Genomic DNA, 22,337 nt, shown 5'->3' on the forward strand with positions numbered 1-22,337 from the left:
TGGGGGCCAGCACTGCGGCTCACTAGGCTAATCCTCTGCCTGCGACGCCGGCACCCCGGGTCCTAGCCCCAGTTAGGGCACCGGATCTGTCCCAGTTGCTCCTCTTCCAGTGCAGCTCTCTGCTGTGGCCAGGGAGTGCGGTGGAGGATGGCCCAAGTACTTGGGCCCTGCACCCGCATGGGAGACCAGGAGAAGCACCTGGCTCCTGGCTTCGGATCGGCATAGCGCGCCGGCCGTAGCGGCCATTTGGGGAGTGAATCAACGGAAGGAAGACCTTTCTCTCTGTCTCTCTCACTGTCTAACTCTGCCTGTCAAAAAAAAATAAATAAATAAAAAATTGATGGGAATGGGTTGATACCATGCTCACTACAGTGAGCATGGGGACCTCAACTGTGAACAAATACAACGATCCCTTTGCTATTTTTATTTATTTATTTATTTGAGAGGTAGAGTTACAGAGAGTGAGAGGGAGAGACAGGGAGAAAGGTCTTCCATCCGCTGGTTCACTCCCCAAATGGCCGCAACGACAGGAGCTGCACTGATCCGAAGCCAGGAGCCAGGAGCTTCTTCCAGGTCTCCCACGTGGGTACAGGGGCCCAAGGACTTAGGCCATCTTCTACTGCTTTCCCAGGCCATAGTAGAGAAACAAACAGCACAGTAAGCAGAAAATTTACATCAAGTCAGCTAAATTTTCTTAATGAAAGAGAAGAGTCTATCCTATGAGAGACTAGGAAAATCAAGAGCGGAAATGGTTTGGATTAATTGATAGAGGGATGTGTACAGTGAGCTGACCAATGATCAGATTGCAACCAATCTTGACCTAGCTAAGGCAGTAGATTACAAGTGCAGAACCTTAGCCCGTGTAGGAGGGAGAAACGGAAAGTGGATTTAGGAGTCAGCTCCAGGCCAGTTAAACAGTGCGTAACACAAGTCAAGGTTAGTACCTAGAGCTTATATCACCAACCTCATACTTACTAATCTATCCCTTGGTAGAGCCAGAAGAGAGGTAACAGAAGTGAATCAAGAAACTGTATTTTCTCTCATAAATACTGTATGTCTTAATATTTTTTAAATAAAATTAAAAAGAAATTGAGCTTTCTATACGCCAAGAGAAATCATTCCCTATTCCCCCAAGTATTAACCTCTTCTAGGTTGCTGGTATAGCACCAACCTGAAAGATTTACTAATACAGGTACAAACAGCAGAGGTGCAGTTGCTGGCATATTGATTGTTTCGAATGTAGCATCCTTAAAATTCTCAGTACTTTTTCCACTTTGCCTAGAGGCCCAATAATTTTATTTTCATTAACATTAAATCTCCCAAAATTCATCTTCAGATATCCCTAGAGAAGAAGGCCTGTTCTCCTCCATCTAACAGCCCTAGAATCATGAACTGTTCAGACTCCTTAGAGCCCAACCATTTAACTACTCCAGTTGCATTTAGTCATTGCATCTCAAGTCTTCTCCATGTGGCTTCCTGGTATTGACTCCTTAGACCAGGAGTCAAATCTAGAACACACTTTCCCTATTCACTAGACATCAGAGGAAAAAAGGGTCTTGCGTCTCGGGTTTGCTCCACCTGACTCCTAGGGTGACACTCTATTTCCACTGAACACCTCCACCAGCAGAATGCAAGGCACTGCACATCCTCGTTTCAGAGTTAATGATCCCAACATCAGAGAGGCTGAACACTTCCATTGGTTTGTATTAGAAAGTCAGCCTACTGTGGACCACCAATCCAAGCTACAGTGAGCATGGGGACCGCAACTGTGATCAAATACAACAATCCCTTTGCTATTTTACTTTTATTTATTTATTTGAGAAGTAGAGTTACAGAGAGTGAGAGGGAGAGACTGGGAGAAAGGTCTTCTGTCCACTGGTTCAGTCCCCAAATGGCCACAACGGCCAGAGCTTTGCCGATCCGAAGCCAGGAGCCAGGAGCTTCTTCCAGGTCTCCCACATGGGTATAGGGGCCCAAGGACTTAGGCCATCTTCTACTGCTTTCCCAGGCCATAGCAGAGAGCTGGATGGGAAGAGCAGCCGCCGGGACTAGAACCGGTGCCCATATGGGATGCCGGCGCTGCAGGCGGAGGATTAACCCACTGTGCTGTGGCGCTAGCCCCTGCTACTTTAGTTTCTAAGAGTACTCTTGGAATGGGTACCCTCTCCAAATCACACAACATCAGTTGGTCTAAAAGAGCTGATTTAGAAATTATCAGGGTAAAGTGACATGCCTTAAAATTTCTGTAAGTTTTCTTCGATTTTTAAAAAAAAAGTAGAAATAGTTATAAGCCTTATTGTTAATTTTAGCAGCTTTCACTTACTTTATATTAATAGGACCCATGGACAGAAACAAACATGAAAAGATATGGAAAACACAAGGTCTGGAACTCACTTAAAAAGAATTCAGAGAACTGTTCACTCTGGGTTACCAGGCAAAAGAGTAAAACTTTATCAAAAAGCATCCTTCAGGCTCATACAGAGGGAACAAACGGCTTCAACCAGTCCAGGAATCTAAGTGGAACCAACCATAACCTCAGCCAGGTCAGATGGGCATGTGCAGATGTCTGAGATTTACCTCTTTCCCTAATCTTAATGCTGAGATCTCTGCCACAGGAGGCGCTTAAGCCTTATCACCACGTCATGGGATGTATGCATGAGCATGCTCCAGCGCTGCACCTGGGTGAGACCGCCCACACTTCATGGATGCCAAGTGCTCCCCCGGTGCTCCCTCATTTTCCCTAACATAACCGATACCCACTTTCCAGGCAGACCCACAACCGGGGTGGGTAGCAGGTCCTCAGTACCATTATCGGCCTCACTCCTGGCCACTTCATCATTCACAACACAGGGTCCTGGTCCCTGTGCAGGTCCAGGATGTAAGTAGGTGATTTTAGGGGCATCAGTTCCTAAGGAAAGAAGTAGTTGCAGCAGACTGGTAGAGAGATTTGTCAACCAACAGCAAAACGTCCCAACAAAACCTTCCCTTTGTCAGAGGTCTGGAGTAGACAGTCTATAATCCTGCCACATTCAGTGTTTGGATGGGGGCGGTCCAGGCAAGCGGGGGCTCCCTGCAGCTGAAGGGACGCCTCCAGGTTAGAACCCAGCTGGGGAGTGCCTGCCCTCTCATCAGCCAGCAGTTCCTGGGAGGGAGTTCCTGGGACCCCACAGTCCCTCTGGCTTTTGAACAAAGGGAAAGTGACAAGACTTCCCCACGGTGACACACCCAGTAGCCAGCAGAGGATCGCTATGTCTCCTTCAGACTAGTTAATTGATACTGTGCTGCGATGCCAGGCTTTACAAAGGGAACCCCAATGTTTAGCAGAGAAACTGTGCCAAAGAAAAGCTGCAAACCCTAGAGGATGCAAAGAGAAATTAAAATGTCGGATCCTAAATCACCACCGTAGTTGTGCTGAGAAAAAGCATCTACAAAATACAGCACAAAATACACCCAGAAAACAACTGAGAAATATTAAAGACGACAATGAATTCTGCCGGCAAAAAAAAAGTCCAAAGTGTTATTTTCTCTCTAATTCTAAAATGATAACCTCTTTTAATAGCCTTAGGATGCTGGTGCAATTGAAATTTTGGCAGAAAATAATAAACTACATATGAAGGGAGGGGAAGAACTCTCCTAAAACTAAAGTAGCTGTAATAACAGATAGCCACGGGGAAACAGTTTGTTCTAATTTTTAGTTTTGCTTTTCAAGAACAAAAGAATCCAATAATAATAATAACAAAAGGTGAAACGCCTACACCAGCTGGCATTGTGGCTTAGCTGGTACAGCCACAGCCTGTGACTCCAGTATCCCATATGGCTGCCTATTCCAGCCCAGGCTGCTCCTTCCCATCCAGCTCCATGCTAAAGGCCCAGGAAAGGCACCACAAGATGACCCACGTATGTGGGCCCTGCCACCCACGTGGGAGACCAGGCTGAGGCTCTGGCCTAGCCCTGGCCATAGCAGCCATCGGAGGAGAGAATCATCAGACGGAAGATCTATGTCTCTCCTTCTCAGTTACTCTGACTTCCAAATAAATAAATAAAAATTTTAAAGCCTAAACCATAAAAGAGGGTCCTTGAATATTTCTGAAGCTGGCTAAGGTAGTTCCCAGTCATTACAGTAATTAGAGAAGGAGTGAACTTGAAGATTGCTATGGTCTTTCATACTCAAAATGTAACTGGCTACAAGGCAGCAAACAGAATTCACAAAAAGGCACCTACTTGCAGTCAGAGGAGGGGCAGAGGAAGGGAAGAGGGTTAGGAAGGTCAGGCAATACCTAAGGAGACATCACAGTTTTCATAAACCTCACAGTCTCAGAAATATTACTGAGCCATTTCTCTCTATCCTTTGGAAAGAGCTAATCTCTAGTACTGTTACCTAGGGCAAGGCCTGCCTGCCTACTTGGGTTTCTACCCCCATGCTAGCACAGCCCTCTTTGAGAACAGGATGCCTTGTGGTGTGGTCAGAAGTTCCTCTCAGGCTAACCAGCCAGAATGAGAGAGCCCCCTAATGGCTGCCTGAGGACCTCCTGAAGACTTCAATCATCATTGTAATCTAACTCCCAAGATAAATGACACACCCGCCAGTACCACCAGGGCGGACAGCACTCATGGCAATCGCAAGCAGGCAGAGTTCCTAAAAGAATAAGAGGCACGCATGCCAGTTCTGAGAAGTCCCCACCTCCTCTAGGAGTGCGGGGGGTGGGGGTGGGGGTGGGATATCCTTCCCACTTCTAGCATTTTGTTCCCTGTGATTTCTGGTGCACCCAAGTGCACTCTTACCAGGTGTAGAAGTTGATTCACAAGCTACACTCCCCTTTCTCCACTCTTTAGCCACTTAACAAAGCTTGGGTTTCAAAACTGGCTTACCAACACCAAATGGACAAAGTCCCCCCACCCCCCTTAAGGGTCTCTCCCTCACAGGGAGGGGTGAAGGTAATTTGTGATTCTGAAAATGTGGGCTCAGAAGTCAGGCTTCATGGGCTAAGACTGAGTCTCCAATATTTATTTACAGTGTGATCTATATACAGTATTTCATTTTGCTGTGCCTTGATTCCTTCTTCTGAAAAAGCAGGAATTAGAATATTACCTAAATCATGGATGCAAGTTAAAAGAAAAAAATTTTAGCACAGCATTTGAAACTATTATCTCTTTTTAAAATAACTGCTTTTTACTTTTATTTATTTTAAGATTTAGTTATGTATTTGAAAGTCAGAGGTACACAGAGAGCTGGAGAGACAGAGGGAGAGCGAGATCGTCCATCTGCTGGTTGACTCTCCATATGGCCACAGCATCCGGGGCTGAGCCAGACCAAAGCCAGCAGCCAGGAGCTCCGTGCAGGTCTCCCACAAGGGTGCAGGGGCCAAAATGCTTGGTTCATCTTTTCCTGCTTTTCCCAGGCCATCAGCAGGGAGCTGGATCGGGAGTGGAGCAGCCTGGACACAACCGAGTCCCACATGGATGCTGGCCCCAACTATTAATCTTTATTGTTGGCATTACCATCATTATTATTGCTGTTATTAATCTCAATGACATCTAGGACCAATGGTGCCAAGGACAGTTTACCAAAACCTTTTTTTGGAGGCTAGCAAAATAAAAGGAAAACCAAACTAACAACAAAATCGTACAGTCAAAAGGTACCTCTGAGACATCTAAAACAGGAACAAGGCACTTTCCTTCAGAGTTCAAGAGAAACAGCAGAGACTCTTAGGAGAGTCGCTAATATTCAGTGCGAGCCCCAAGGAGGCACACAGCACTGGTCTGCTTCCCGGCGTACAGACCCTCTGGTCCTTGCAGTTCATTAAAGGCCTACACCCCACTGCTCATCTCCCCAGGGAGGCAGCACAGTGGATGTTACAAACAAGGCAAACACAACCGGGCCCAAGCTCACACACATCTCTCCTGGCAACATGTGGCCAGTGTTACCAGACACATACACCTTAGAAGTTCCATCTGGGTCGCCAGATAATATTGGAGTATGGGGTGCCATTCACGTTACCGGTTGCTTATTAATGAATTGGCAATATTAATAAGCATTGTGGGTTCTTGCCCAATATTCAGATTAGAATTCTGAATGCTGGCACAAATGAACGCAGCGGCATGGTAAGTTTTAAGCTTTCTATTTAGTGAGAGAAATGCATAGGACAGGGAGGGCCCTATTTAAGAGAGAGAGGTAGATCTGGATTCATCCTGAGCAGCAGGAGCCAGCCACGTGGAGGAGCACGCAGGCCAGGAAGCATGGAGCAGGTGGCCTGAAGGCGCGGGGCCAGCAGGCAGGTCCAGGGCAGAAAGGAAAAAAGGGCCGGGCCCACCGTTTTTCAGGTCTTTAATCCACTTCCAAGGGGGATTGGTGAATTAGTGTGATTGGCTGCTGGGCACACAGGTGTGGCCAGGTAGGGGGCGTGAGGTCACACAGGGGTGTGGTGAAGGCATGGCCTTCCAGCTCACAAGCGTAATCGATTTTACCCTGTATGCCAGCCTAAAACACCAGGACAAAGACCAGACCTGTGGATAATGCACCTGGCAGCATTTTCAGGATATCTGGCTACTAGACAGAGTTAAGAAAATGAGTATGGTCGAATAGAAAGAAAAAAAAAATGTTTTTTATAATAGACTTTGTATATTAGCATTTGAGCTGGATTCTCCAAGCAGATGGCTGTTTTTGTTTAGTTTTTTAAAGATATATTTAGTTAGGCAGAGTCGAGGTGGAGGAGGGGGGATGGAGAGAGAGAGATCTCTCATGAGCTGGTTCCTTCCCCAAATGCCTGTAACAGCCAGGGCTGGGTCAGGCCTAAGCCAGGAGCACCCACATGGGTGCACGAAGCCAAGTTCTTGAGCCACATCCGCTGCCTTCCAGGAGCACTGGGAGGAAGCTGGAACAGAAGTGGAAGGCCCGCACTCCCATACAGGATGCAAGCATCCCAAGTGATGGCTCAACATGCTGCACACCACCTGCCCAGATCCTTTCACTTCAATTCCATTCCATGACTTCGCTAACTCAGGCTTACACACAAGAATAAATTTGAAGATGTATACAAATGGAAACACTGATCTGTCCTAAAATCTAAAACCCAAAATTCTAGGTGGGCAACATTTTAAAAGCAGCAAAGCAAAGATGTGCCTATAAGAAAGAACCTACAACTTCACTGCTGTCTCAAAATTTAAGATTCCTAATTCTTGGGCATGATCACGCCACCATGTCAGGACAGTCACTATAGCCAAAAAGGCCCAATGTAAGCATGTCAGCGGACACAGCAGGCCTGTTTGCTTGGGGACGCATCAAGTGTCCCGCAGGAGCTGCTCAGAGGAAACTTTGATTTACCTGTGACAAGAGGAGGAGGTGGCGGCAAGAATCCCCAAGAAGCGGATTGCTAGGGCTTTGATAGCAAGGCTAGGGGAGCGTCCCACCTCTTGCAATACATCTCTTCCACACTGCACCTGCAAAGTCTGCCTCACACCGTTTCCCTGCAGCTCTCCCCGGTGGACCCGTGGTCGGCCCTCCACCCCAGGACAGCGTTAGCAGGCCAGCTTTCCTGGAACATCCTCTGAACAATGAGCTCACGCGAGTCAACTGTTTCACACTCCGCCTGTGCTCCAGTGCCCTCCCTCTGGCCAGATCCTATACTCTTGATGACAAGAGTCATTAAAAAGTCTGTGTAAAATGGAATTAAAAGATAAGTTTATTTTGGGGTAAAAAGGTTTTGCAATCTATGCATATTAAGAGGTCTTGAAAAACTTATAAAAAATACACAGTATTAAGAAAACCTATGCATGGATTTCAAGATCAGTTTTGTCCCCAGATAAACTTAATTCCATTTCCCCACTAACTTTCTGAAGTGCCTTGACGTTGTAAACATGACTTTTAAAAAGGAAATCTACTACCTGAAAGCTTTCGCCTCAATGTATTTTTCAAAGTTACACAAATGCAGATAGTAAAAGTAATAACACAACGGAAAGCTGAGGACCGCATTGAGAAAAACGTATATCCACAATCAATACAGGGTCTATCACGGTGTTTACTTTTCCAAACATTCGCTGGTGCTACCTGAGGATGTTTAACCCGCCATCAATACCAGCATGAGCCCGGGCCTCAGTCTGTGGGAGTGGTGCATTTGGACTCCTTGGATGCAATAAAGACAAAGCCCACACAACTACTGTTCTTGCCCTGCTACTCTTTCCACACATACTCACCCTCTTTCACTGCCTAATTCTTCATCCTTTCCTTCACTGTCTCCATATTTACACATATAATATTTCCAACTTAGAAAATGTTATCACAGGTTAACTCATTGTCAGCTCACGTAAAGCTCAAGAAACTTCTTAACTCAAAAGTTAGAAAGCGGAGGCCTACTTCACTCAACGACATGTTCATCATTTTGGAGTTAAGCGTGCAGAAGAGAACTTCATTATCCTGATCCCACACTCCCGTTTCTCAGTAGACCATGAGATTTTTTTCCTGTCAGTCATTTTCCTCCCTTTCTCCTTTTCTTCTTTCCTTGATGCTGTCATGTTATGCTTGGTCTCCATGGCTTGTCTTTGTCTGGCCTTCTTGTTATCTGTCATTTCTTTCTTTCCTACCTACCCTTGATTGCTCCCTGAACCCCACTGCTGGCTGTTTCTTACTTGGCTTCTCCAGGAACCTGCCCAGAGTGCTCAGTCCTGGGGGAGGTGCCTTTCCTGTGTGCTCACACAACACTTGAGGTTCCCAAGGACAATTTAAGATTCACTGCTCCTTGAAGACAAAGTTTATGTCTATTTAGCTTATTCAGCATTGTGATGCCTGAAACCCTTTGGAAATCCAGTTTCTAAACATCACACAGAGCAAATGGTTTGAATATAGAAATGTGTAGGAAGACATGAATAGGCAGGGCTTGTAAAAGACATAGGCCATAGTTTAGCAACAGCAAAAACTCAGAGGCGCCCACGTCTCTCCTGGAAGCTGCTAGAGCTGGACCGCTGTCTCCAGAATGCTTTCTGTCCTCCCCTCCAGGACAGCAGCATCTCCCTGCAGCTCACTGCTAAACAGACTACATCGCTGTTTAAAGAAAACCACAATTCCTTATTTTTAAAAATCATGACAGCAAAGAGAAGCTGGCTATAATAGGATTTTCACATCAGCACTCCCTAAAACTTGTTTCACTATTACATTATACCACTTTCATATGAAATATCTCAAATCTAGAGACAGGAATAGAAAACAGCAACTATCCATGCACCCACATTATTCCGTTTTTATCAAATCATAACATTTTGTCATATTTAACTCATCTTTAACTTCATATCAGTTTTTAAAAATAAAATATTTTGAACAGACTTGAAATTTCATGTCTACTCACTCTCTAATACATTCCCTACCTCCTGAAAAAAGATTCTATCCTGAAGTTGATATGCTCTTTTTAAAGATGTATGTATATAAAGAATATATAGGATTATTTAGTGGTTTCTTAAGTATTATATGAACCATCTATTTGGTAATATAGCAGTCGAGATACTCTAACAAATAATCTTGCTAAAACAGAGCAGGAGAAGCTTAATAAATTACATGAGAATACTTCAAAGACATATCTGTGTATTAGTCAGGCTTTCATTACTATAACAAAATACTTGACCACGGCTGCTTATGAAGCAGAGAGAGGTTTAATCAGCTCACAGTTTTGGAGTCTGAATGTCCAAATGATCCCCCTTTCGGCTGGATCACCTCATGGTACAGATAGCAATGGTGGGAGTGAGAGAGGAGGCAAGAAGCAAACACATCTAGAACCAGGAGCAGAGAGGAGGCTGGACAGGGTCAAACTCAGGTTCACCAGGAGCAGGGAGGAGGCTGGACGGGGTCAAACTCAGGTTTCTCTAACGACCTTCTTGTTGTTACAAGGTGGTAACTCCAAGGATCTCCCACAGGGCCTCACTGTACTGTTTGTACAGTACTTCCCAGTAGCACCAACCTAGGGACCACGTCTCCAAAGACAATGGACCCTGAGGGACAATCAAACCATACCTACCACAGAGCAATTTATAAGGAGAAGTCTGGAGGTATGAAAAACAAGACAGGAACCAAAAGTAGTGAGGAATAGTGAAGTCCTAACTGGGGAATGGTGACTGGGACTCCTACATAAGGCCAAGACTTTCTGCCTCACCCTATGCCTTTATATCTTTGTCAGCAATTATAAATGGTAGACTTTTAAAATTATTTCCCAAACGAATCATGACAAAGTGTACCCCATGGCAGTTTTGACCATCTCTTCACATAGTCATTGGTCACTCTAGAGACAGCGTATGTCACCTTCACGTTGACCCATTTCTCACTCGGCTTGTCTTTTGTTTGTTTGGAGGCATTCTTCATATATGCTGAATGTTTAGTTCACAGAACACAACACTCCTTCCAGAATGGCTGAAACCAAAATGATGGACCAAGTCGAGTTGTGCTGAACATGAAGATCTCAGTTGCTCTGCATCCACTACGGCAAACAGCACAGCAACCTCCCAGAAAGTCACCACTGTGCCCACCACAGGAGCTAGCCGCCGCACGCCTGCGGAGTCACACAAGCGAAGTCAGAAAGTCACCACTGTGCCCACCACAGGAGCTAGTCGCCGCACGCCTGCGGAGTCACACAAGCAAAGTCAGAAAGTCACCACTGTGCCCACCACAGGAGCTAGCCGCCACACGCCTGCGGAGTCACACAAGCGAAGTCAGAAAGTCACCACTGTGCCCACCACAGGAGCTAGCCGCCGCACGCCTGCGGAGTCACACAAGCAAAGTCAGAAAGTCACCACTGTGCCCACCACAGGAGCTAGCCGCCGCACGCCTGCGGAGTCACACAAGCGAAGTCAGAAAGTCACCACTGTGCCCACCACAGGAGCTAGCCGCCGCACGCCTGCGGAGTCACACAAGCAAAGTGAAGCATACATCCATGAAAACTTCTACATGAATGTTCATGGACGCTCTCACTTATACTAGCAAAAAACTCAAAAGTATTAATGGTCTGTCAACAGGTGAACAGATAACCTCTGGAAGGGGATCCTGGGGTTATTGATAAACTGGAATGAAGTGTGGATACACAGCACAGCACGGGTGAATCTCATCCATGCTGAGTGAAACACCGCAAACAGGAGTGTACACTATAGAACTCCACTTACATAAATACAGAAAGTGCTAACAACAACAGGAAGGAATCCCCGTTTGCCTGGGTGAGATCTGGGAAAGGCAGGAGGAAAATTTAGAGGCAGCAGCTAAGTTCATGCCCTGGATTCCAGCGGTGGTTTCACAGGTACACATGTCATGACAAAACTTACAGCACTGAGCACGCTCAGTTTACTGCGGGTCAACTTATCAATCCAACAGTTCAGATATGTATGCTTTATTTTAAGTCAATTATACTTCAATTAACTGTTTTTAGGCCTCGTAAGAAAATATAGGAGAATCCTAACCATGCTAGGCTTCTGTTTTCCAAGTATTTCTTAAATGTAGGTCACAATTCAGAAAATCTCAACCTTCTCTTTACATCTTTCTAAAAACAATTATTATTTCTTGGAGAAATAATTAAGGGAGAATGACCAAAATCAGAGTCCAGATCTTAATACTATTGTTCCTCCTTCAGGAAATCTACTGTTAATTGTTTTGTCATTGATAACAGTAACCTGTAGATTAACATTTTTCACTGGGCTTATCCCCACGGTTAAGACTCCTGATCTAATAATCAGCCTGGACACTTTTTCCTCTTTGATGAGATTGATCCTAAGCCATTATCATTCCCATTTTTTTTACTCTAGCTAATTCCATTTTCATATCCTCCAGCTCCTCAAGTAGAATGAACCAACAAATCTTTAAGTTCTATCCAAGAACTGAATCATCAAGCTACAATTGAGACAAAAAAAAAAAAAAAAATCCAGAAACAACTAGCCTCAAAGATTTACAAGATGGTAAGCTGAACATCCAAGCCTGTAAGACAAAGGTATTTTAGTATTTAGTACCTACCATCTCCAAAAAGATGCGTCACTAGCCTGGTGAGCGTTTGCTTAAGGTCAAACTCTACAAGCTTTGCGGCCTCCATGGTGTGTGTCTCCTGCTTGTGGGCAGATCGAGAACTCTGTTCAAAGAGCTGCAAGCTCTTTCCATCCTTTACACCAGCAAATAACTGCAAACCAAGAAGCATAATATAAGTACATGGAGCAGAACCCTGGCCAGTCTACATTAAGTAAAATAGAAATTCTGCTAAAAACAAACTTCAGTCTAAGCTGTAATGTAGAAATAAGAACCCCCCCTTGGAATCAATAAATTTACTGAGATTGACATTCATGTAGACCAACTCTGAGTAAGTACTAATGTTATATGGAAGGAGAGTCTATAGAAATAAAGATATTGTCCTGGCCAAAGTCAGGTAAGAAAATTAAGAATTAGGTGAAAAGGTATGGTCTAGGAATTAAATATGATGAAAAAAGTAGAAAACATGCTGGAATCTGCTAACTCTGTATTTCCCAATCCCAGGACAAAGCCTAAAACACATTTCTGCCACTGACTAATTTAAATGTATGGAACGGATATGGAAACTGATCAATGTAATGGCAAGATATAAAATTAACAGATTTTATGATAAATAAAACACATGTTAACACGCAGAGTACCTGGGTACATTGCAAAGGCACAATTTTCTTCATTAGCACTGTTAATCACAACTGCTATTAGTCATAACCTGCTTTACCGATTAAGCAAAGCAGCTCCATCTTTAGCACCAAAGCAGATCACTGCTTGCTACGAGATGGGCTTGTGACAGAGAACTGAGCAAATGAATCCGTCATCCCTCCCAGGAACAAACACCATAAAATAAAAAACTGGTGTTTTAATAAAATAATGAGTAGACAACCATTTCTAATAATGGTGAGATCGATAATTAGCACCAAAGCAACTGACAAATGCAACAAAAATACAAAGAATTACTGAACAAAACTCTACAAGAAAGCAAAAAGCCAGAAAAAGCCCAGCACGAAGCCACTGGGGATATCTGCCTATCTGGCACAGCAACTGAAAAACTGTACACTGGCTATGACAACCCAGAGCAGGAAGTGAGGCAAGAGTGAAAGCTCCGCATCTAAGGAAACTGTCCTCTGTAGACTTGCAATCAGCCACCTTAGCACTTTGGCGGTGGAGACGCCCATGCTGTGAACACAGGCTAAGGCAATCCCAAGGTGAGTTCCTCTAAATCCAGAGTGGGCAAACCTTTTTTCTGCCAAGGGCCATTTGGATATTTATAGCCATTTGTGGGTTACACAAAATTTTCAACTTAAAAATTTGTCTGCTATCCATTTGGTGAAGTTTGAGCCCCACCTCCGGTTGCCATGACAAGGCCACCCCAAATATTCTCACTGGCCTTCCGCAGCCTGCAAGCCGGATGGTCACTATCCCTGTTCTAAAGGTTCAGCAAAATCAAACAGAAGTCTTTTCTGAAAAATCATCTATGATCCCAGGTCTCAACTTACTCTCATGAGAGCCAAAGATAACAACAGTTGCCAAGGCCTGTGTCTTCCAATTTTTCCTCTAAAAATCAGAATAAGAATGAATAAAATTATTAAACACCATCTCCCATTATACCCTAAACACAGAGAATGTCCAAACATCTAAACATGGGTAAGGGAAAAGGCAGGCAGGCAAGCTGAATCCCAGGGAAAGAGCCATTTTACACTCCAACCGCATTATAAGCCTTCAAGGTAGTCATGGGAAGCTAACAAAGAGTGAGGGAAACACAGAAGAGTGGAAACGGTGAGACACCAGGGTTGATCTAAAATCATCACCAGAAAGCGTAAGTCACCTGAGGTGACAATCCTTAACAAGGGTCCTATCAGACTGACAAAAACTACACGACAAAGGAGGGGAGTTGAGCTGTTTTCAAAACGCAGGGTTCCACAAAAGGGGTATCAGGATAAAGAAAGTAAAAGACGACCTTTGCAACTGAGTGGGAAGAAGAAAAGAAACAAGAGAGAAATTTCAGGGTTGCACAAAATAAAACATAAAAAAATTAGATGATTTATAAAACCAACCCCATAATCCAGCAAAAGTAATAAATAATTCATTTTTTTTTACAATCAATGATTGGCTACACTAAAAGAAAGGGGCACCAAAGAATTAGGAAATCTTGCACAACCAAAAATTTTTAAAAGAGAAAACAGAAAAGTCAATAAAATGACAGTTACTACCCAGACATCAGAAAGCCAGTTCAAAACAGCTCAGCTGATGAAATAAAGATCTCCTTTCCACCAAAAAAGAAAACCCGGAAGTAGAAGGGAATTATAAATAAATATCTAAAACCAAAATTTAAACATGTACAAATAAGCGTGTAAGGATACAAACAATTGCTTTAGTCAGGAATTCAAATCTAAGAACAGGGGCCAGCGCTGTGACGCAGTGGGTTAAAGCCCTGGCTTGAAGCGCCAGCATCCCATATGGGTGCCGGTTCTAGTCCCGGCTGCTCCACTTCCGATCCAGCTCTCTGCTATGGCCTGGCAAAGCAATGAGAGACAGCCCAAGTGCCTAAGCCCCTGCACCCACGTGGGAGACCTGGAAGAAGCTCCTGGCTCTTGACTTTTGGCAGGCACCGCTCCAGCTGTTGCGGCCATCTGGGGAGTGAACCAGCGGATGGAAGACCTACCTCTCTCTGTCTGTATCTCTCACTGTAACTCTGTCTTTCAAATAAATAAAATAAATCTTTAAAAAAACAGAAAAATTTAAAAAAATTAAAAAAAAAACCAAAATCTAAGAACAAAAGTAGATGAAAATCAGAAAGAAATGAAAATAGAATGGACTGAACCCAGGAAAAAATACAGAAGAAATAAAAATCACCTGAAAACTTGTCTAAATTACAACACTGGTAAAAAGAAACCAACAAAGGCTTTATGAAGAGCAATGAGGAAAACTGAACCAAAGCAAAGCCGTCAAGAGAAGGACCATGAAATAAAGAGTCGGAGATGGAGTGGCAGAAAGGGAAGACAGGCAAAGGAGGAGTAACATTTACATAACTGGAGTCCCTGAAAGACAAAAACAAAACAAGGAAGCAGAATGCATGACCACCAGATGGACAGATCAAATACAAGATGGACCCTATCAGACTTCTAAGAAGATGGGGAAAGGTTTTCAAGGTTTCTAGGCAAAAAGATCAAATAGCTTACAAGAGCAAAGCAATCACACTGGCATTAGATTCTTCAGAAACATCTAAAACAAAGCAACAATGAAGCCACATTCTCCAATAGCTCAATTTCAAAAAGTGCCGACCAAGGACCAAGAATTTTATATCTAACAATGGTGTCCTTTAAGTTCAAAGTCTAAAGAAAAGGCTTCCAACACCCAAGACCATAGGGAATGTCACATTAATGAGTTCTTCCTGGGCAATTTATCAAAGCATAAGCTTTATTCCAGCAATAAAAATGGGACATTTCAGTCCAAAACTGTATAAGTGGGGAATTAAGTTAGAAGACTAACATGCAATAGTTCCAGGTTCAAACAAAATAGAAATAATGCAACTAAAAAATTAAGAATAGAAAATCTGAAGTAGACTACAGAGGCAAATCATAAAGTAGAATGCACTTTCATTATTGGTTACTGATCAATAAATAATACTTTTAAGACAAAATAGATAGTAAAGCATTCAATAAAAATGAGTGGAATAATGACATTTAAAATGTGTAAATACAAAACAACTAACACAAAAACATAACCTTTCCAAATAGCAACAAAACTTAAAAGTCAAAAGCAAAAAAATTACCTTAAAAGACATACATCTTGCACACATAACTACAAAATATTAAGACACACTTACTACTACTATGTACTACTATCAATCACTGTAAATGGATTTAATTCACCTCTCAAAAGAGGGGGAAAAAAAAAAACATTAAATCCAGCCAAAGAACACAAAGAACAGCCAAATTGTAAACTGTATACAAGAGATACACCTCAAATAATGTTAAAAACAAAGGGATGGACAGAACATAGTAGGGAAATAGAAACAATGAAATGACAAACATATCAAATCTGAAATTAGACAAGTAGGGAACTGGCTTAGTGGGTAAAGCAGACTACCAGCATCCCATATGGGCACTAGTCCATGTCCCAGCTGATCCATTTCCAACCCAGCTCAGTTCCAATGGCCCAGGAAAGGCAGCAGAGAATGGCCCAGGTATGTGGGTACCTGCACCCAAGTGGGACACCCAGATGAAGCTCTTGGCTCATGACTATGGACAGGCTCAGCCATGACCATCGTGGTCATTAGGGAATAAAGCCACAGATGTAAGATCGGTCTCTCTCTCTTTCACTGTAACTCTTTCAAATAAATAAATAAATCTTTTAAAAATTAGACAAGTAGAAGTAAGAAAAATCACTAATTATCATAAATATTTCATGTAAACAGTAGTTTCATATCAAAATATATAGGGGTTGGTTGTGGTACACAGGCTAAGCTACCACTTGTAACTCCAGTATCCCCTATCAGAGTGCTAGCTTTGAGTCCCGGCTACAATGCTTCCCATTTAGTTTCCTGCTAATGCACCTGGGAAGACAGTGGATGATGACCTAATTGCTTGGATCCCCTGACCCACTGTGGTCAACCTGAGTAGAATTACTGGCTCCTGGATCCAGCCTGGCCCAGACCTGGTCCTTGTAGCCATTTGGGGGGTGAACCAGCAGATGAAGGCGCCCTCTTGCTCACTCCCCCCCCCCCACAACATCTCCTTCCATCTCTGATTATCTGCATTTGAAATAAATCTTTAAAAAAGATATGATAGTTATGAATATCTAAACACAAAATAGCAATCACCTTAATGTAGAAAAACCACAGGAGATACCGAAGACACTCATAGAAACAGACTAATAATAAGCTGTAAAACACCATTCTTAATGTAAGAACTGTGCAAAATTAAAACAGAAGTTCTAAAACTAATTAAAAAAGGAAATCTTACACATACATGTTGAACTTGCTTCCCTCATAATAAAAAATAGTTTCTTCTCAAAAGAGAATATTAACAAAATTGATCATATATCCGATCACAATAAAAATGTTAAGTATATGCCATAAAGTGGAAACAGCAAACAACACTCTAAAATACAATAAAGTTAAAAATCATTAATAATAACAATAAAAAAGAAAACACCAGGTCCTTCTATGCAGAAGTTGGGGGGGGGGGTGGCAAAAAGAAGGGGAAACAGCATTTGACCTAACAGTTAAGACACCCACCTCCCATCTTTGAGTGTCTAGGTTCAGTACCCACCTCTGGTTCCTGACTGCAGCTTCTGGCCACTGCAGAGTTTGTAGGGAAAGAAATGAAGGCTCAAAAGATTGGGTCCCTGCCACTTGTAGGGGAGATCTAGGGTGAGTTCCAGGCTTTTGGCTTTAGATTTGGCTCAGGCCCAGATACTGTGGCCATCAGAGAAGTGAACCAAAGGATGGGAACAATTCTCTCTTCTCTCCTCTCTTGCTCTGCCTCTCAAATAATACAAATAATAATAATAATGGAAAAAATATTTCAGACAGGAACCAGAGTCTATCCTTAATGTGAAAGTGTGGGGAGCAACCCGGACTGGACTGAGTTACTGGAATTAAGACTTATTCTATGCATCTGCTCTCCCACAATATGGCGCTGGGAGAGGAGAAAACAGCTTCTACGCAGCTGCCTCCAGTTCAACCAATAAACTGTAGGACTTGCTTCTGATTGGAGGAGAGCAGCGTACTCGGCGTGTGGGCAGCCGAGTTAGGATTGGCGGAGGAGGACTATAAAGGAGGAGAGAGACGGCATGCACCAGGAACATCTAAGGGGAACATCTAGCTGAAGGAACACCTGTGCAGCCCCCGAGAAGAGCCGGCCGGCGGTGTGCCGCTCCCCTGTGGAAGTGGGGAATGCGGCCGGGGGGAACTGCCCTTCCACGGAGGTGGAAGGGATAGTAGCCAACCCGGGAAGAACCAGCAGCAAACCCGGGGAGGGCCGAGCAGACGAAAGAACAGCGCAGGGTCCTGTGTCGTTCCTCCACGAAGAGGGGGAGCGACAGAAAGGAACTTATAAAAGTTGACAAAGGGCTCAGAATGCAATAGCAAAATGGGAAAAATACATGAACAGTCAAATCATACACCAAAAAAAAAAAAAAAGGCCATGAAAATGACACCTGAACATATGAAAATCTATTCAAACTTACTGAACACTAATTAAAACAACAGCCTTATTTGAAACCTATCACATTGGTTAAAACTGGAAACCTTTTTGGTGAGGCTTGGGAAAACACACGGCCTCACACACTGTTGATATGGGTACCGGGAGATTGCTTTCGGAGGTGAACCTGGCAACAGCCAAACAAAGGCACACTGGTGTTCCTCTCCCGCCCAGACCCCCTATTTCCAGCTACTTCCCACCAACAATGACATATATGCAGCACACAGCTTTCGAGTTTTTTTGGTCACTAGAAAATACCACTACACAGACGTGGAATGAAGTGTGGTCTGCCTCCACACTGCTGTGCTCTGCAGACATAATAAAGAATGAGAACCTCCTCCAAGCTGATTTGGGATGATTTCCAAGATGGACTGTTGAGTGAAAAAAGCTAAGCGCAAAATAACACACAATACATGCTATCCTTCCCTCAGAGACATAAAAAATAAAATACACACAAATCTTTACATTTGTGAAATCAAACTAAAAACAAAAAACAAAACAAAACAAAACAACAAAGGGTAAATCGGAAACTAAAGAAATAAATGACCTGCAGCTGGGTGGTGGAAGCAGGATAGAAAAATTGAGGAACAGGACTGGAGTATAAAAAATGATGGAGGAGGGAAAGCCGAGATGATTCTCTAAGTAAACCTTTCTGTTATCTACGGAAAACATTAAAAAATAAAATCCCAGAAGTGGAAAGAACTGAAAATGGAATACAGGCAAGAATGATGGATAGAACTTAATTCTAAATAAATGACAAACACACAGAAAATACTGAAGAAGAATTATACCAAGAAGCTGTAAAAAACAGTATTTTAACCAGATATTCTAAAGTTTAAAGAAAATGATGAGAGCCAATGTCATACACAAGTTGGAAATGGTTTCTTCCCCCCAACAGACATAAGTAGTAAAAATTCTGAAAGACTCCATGTTGATTTTAGGATGCTCCTGTCAGGAAAGTGAGAACTTGAGTAAGGAGAACCAAGTTTCTGTTACAGTCACAGGTCAAAAGAGAGAGCTAAAATGAGACTTTTGGTGTTCGCTTGGAATGGGAGATAAACACTTGAATTTGTATTTTTAAACATAGGCACAGATAGATCAACATAAACCTGCAGTAGATGCACATGCATTTCCTAGTTCTGCCCATTGACAGGGCCCAGAAGGAATGACATCATTGTAGCTACAGCTACACTGTGGTCCTAGTATCCAAACTAGCTGAATTCATCAAAGGAATAGAATACCTTAGAGAAAGAACCGATTCCACAGAGCAAGGGGAAAGCAAAACGTGAATGTGCACCGAATGCTCCGTGGGGACTACCCATGTGAACAACACGGCAGAGGACACAGGAGGCTGCTGAACGGGACCTCACGGCCAGTTCTGGGTCCGTTTGAGTACAATTCGTCACCTGCTGGATCATAACCCACAAATTGAACAAATAGCCACAAAGTCATACTGATAAAGTAACTGAGAAAACACATGGAGAGAAAGATACAGGTCTTCCTCTTAACAGTCAAAGTCTAATTAGTGTGCTCGGAAACAATAAGGGACAAAGAAAATACCGATGTTACTCACACCACAGTCATTTCAGTCAGTAATTATCAATGGATTTGAAAATTAAGGGAGGGGCCGGCACTGTGGCATAGCAGGTAAAGCCGCTTCCTGCAGTGCTGGCATCCCATATGGGCACCAGTTCAAGTCCCGCTGCTCCTCTTCAGATCCAGCTCTCTGCTGTGCCCTGGGAAAGCAGTGGAAGATGGCTCAAGCCCTTGGGCCCCTGCACCCGCGTGGGAGACCCAGAAGAAGCTCCTGCCTTCGGGTTGGCACAGCTCCGACCATTGCAGCAAATTGGGGAGTGAACCAGTGGATGGAAGACCTCTCTCTCTCTCTCTGTCTCTCTCTGTCTCTGTCTCTGCCTCTCCTTTCTCTGTGTAAATCTGACTTTCAAATAAATAAATAAATCTTAAAAAAAAAAAAAAAAGAAAATTAAGGGAGCAAAATCAGATGAGAAACAGGGCATTGGCAAAGTCTCAAAGTATCGTCCAACTGAAAACTTATCAATAACAAAGGGAAAATAACACTGGAGAAACCTAAAAGATGCCATCTTTATCAAGTAATAAAAGTTAACATAGCTGGGGCAGCACTGTGGCACAGTGGGCAAAGCCACCACCTGCAGTGCCAGCATCCCATAAGGGCATTGGTTCGAATATTGTCTGCTCCACTTCCAATCCAGCTTTATCCAAGGACGGCAAAGGTTTCTACAATGAGAATTACAAAACATTAAAGAAAGAAGACACACACAAAAAAAGGAAAAATCTTCCATATTCATGGATTGGAAGAATTAATATCATCAGAATGTCCATACTACCAAAAACAATTTAGAGGCTCAACGCAATACCAATCAAAATACTGACAGTCTTCTCAGATATAGAAAAAATGATGCTGAAATTCATATGGAAACACAGGAAACCCCAAATAGTTAAAGCAATCTTGCACAACAAAAACAAAGCTGGAGGCATCACAATACCAGATTTCAAGACATACTATGGAACAGGTATAACACAGCCTGGTACTGTTACAAAAATAGATGGATAGACCAATGGCACACAAAAAAATGCCATAAATCAACCCATACATCTACAACCAACTTATCTTTGACAAATGAGCTAAAATCAAACCCTGGAGCAAAGACAATCGCTTCAACAAATGATGCTGGGAAAACTGGATCTCCATATGCAAAAGTATGAAGCAAGACTCCTATCTTACAACTATACAAAAATCCACTCAAAATGGATTAAAGACCTAAATCTATGACCTAATACCATGAAATCATTAGAGAACACTGCAGAAACCCTGCAAGACATTGACATGGGCAAAGAATTTTTGGAAAAGACACGAGAAGAGCAATCAAAGCCAAAATTCACAGATGAGAAGCTTCTGCACTGCAAAAAGAAAACACTAAGCAAAGTGAAGAGGCAACGAACAGAATGGGAGAAATTATTTGCAAAATATGCAACTGTTAAAGGGTTAATAACCAGAATATATAAAGAGATCAAGAAATTCCACAACAACAAAACAAACTATCCAGTTAAGAAATGGGCAAAGGACTTAAACAAGCATTTTTCAAACAAGGAAATCTAAATGGCCAATAGACACATGAAAAAACGCTCAGGATCACTAGCTGTTAGGGAAATGCAAATCAAAACCACAATGAGGTTTCACCTCACCCCGGTTAGAATGGCTCTCATACAGAAATCAACAAACAACAAAGGCTGGCGAGGATATGGAGGAAAAGGTCCCCTAGTCCACTGTTGCTTGGAATGTAAACAGATACAGCCACTGTAGAAGACAGTATGGAGATACCTCAGAAATCTGAATATAGACCTACCATATAACCCAGTCATCCCACTCTTGGGAATTTACCCACGGGAAATGAAATCAGCATATGAAAGAGTTATCTGTACCCCCATGTTAAGTACAGCTCAATTCACAACTGCTACTATATAGAATCAACCAAAATGTCTATCAACTAAAGACTGGATAAAAAAAATTATGAGATAATGTACACCATGGAATACTACACAGTGGTTAAAAAAATGAAATCCTGTCATTTAAAACAAAATGGAATAAACTAGAAAACATCATACTTAGTGAATTAAATCAGTCCCAAAAGGACAAATAATGTATGTTCTCCCAGATCTGTGAAAACTAATAAAGCACCTAAAAGGTAATCTATAAAAGTGAAATTGACATTTGAGATGCATTGACTTAGAACAGCCCTTGGTTTTGATTGCTCTGGAACAATTTTTTTTTTCATACTATTTGTTGAACTCTTTACTTAGTATAGAGTTAATCATACGTTAATCATATGTGTATAAAGTTAGTTTAAAATATATCTTAGTAAAAAATAAGAATGGTAATAGGAGAAGGACGAAGCGTGGGAGTGTAGGTGGGAGGGCTGGTATGGTGGGAGGAATCACTATGTTCCTAAAGTTGTATTCATGAAATGCAAGAAGTTTGTAATCCTTAAATAAAAGGTTTCTGAGGGGGAAAAAACCTCAAAATTTAAAAGAAAAGTACAATGTTGAAAAGCTGTATTTTATCTCTGATAGGATTACACATGTTTTTTCTTGCTATTTTTATATACTGTGCACATTCC

The 22,337-nt window shown here is 42.7% G+C and overlaps 1 protein-coding gene across 24 annotated transcripts in view; it reads right to left on the bottom strand.

Moving 5' to 3' along the window:
• FARS2 (phenylalanyl-tRNA synthetase 2, mitochondrial) overlaps window positions 1–22,337 on the bottom strand; it is a 495,105-nt gene that overhangs the window by 346,891 nt on the left and 125,877 nt on the right. For all 24 annotated transcript variants that reach the window (XM_089334510.1, XM_070074462.1, XM_089334501.1 and 21 more), the window contains one exon: window positions 11,972–12,131. In XM_089334510.1, the coding sequence (XP_089190636.1) occupies window positions 11,972–12,047 (76 nt within the window). In that variant the 5' untranslated portion in view covers window positions 12,048–12,131. The remainder of the gene's footprint in view (window positions 1–11,971; window positions 12,132–22,337) is intronic.

The sequence above is a fragment of the Oryctolagus cuniculus genome, chromosome 5 (assembly GCF_051225735.1).
Source record: "Oryctolagus cuniculus isolate XC-2025 breed Fujian yellow rabbit chromosome 5, ASM5122573v1, whole genome shotgun sequence".
Classification (NCBI taxonomy): Eukaryota; Metazoa; Chordata; class Mammalia; order Lagomorpha; family Leporidae; genus Oryctolagus; species Oryctolagus cuniculus.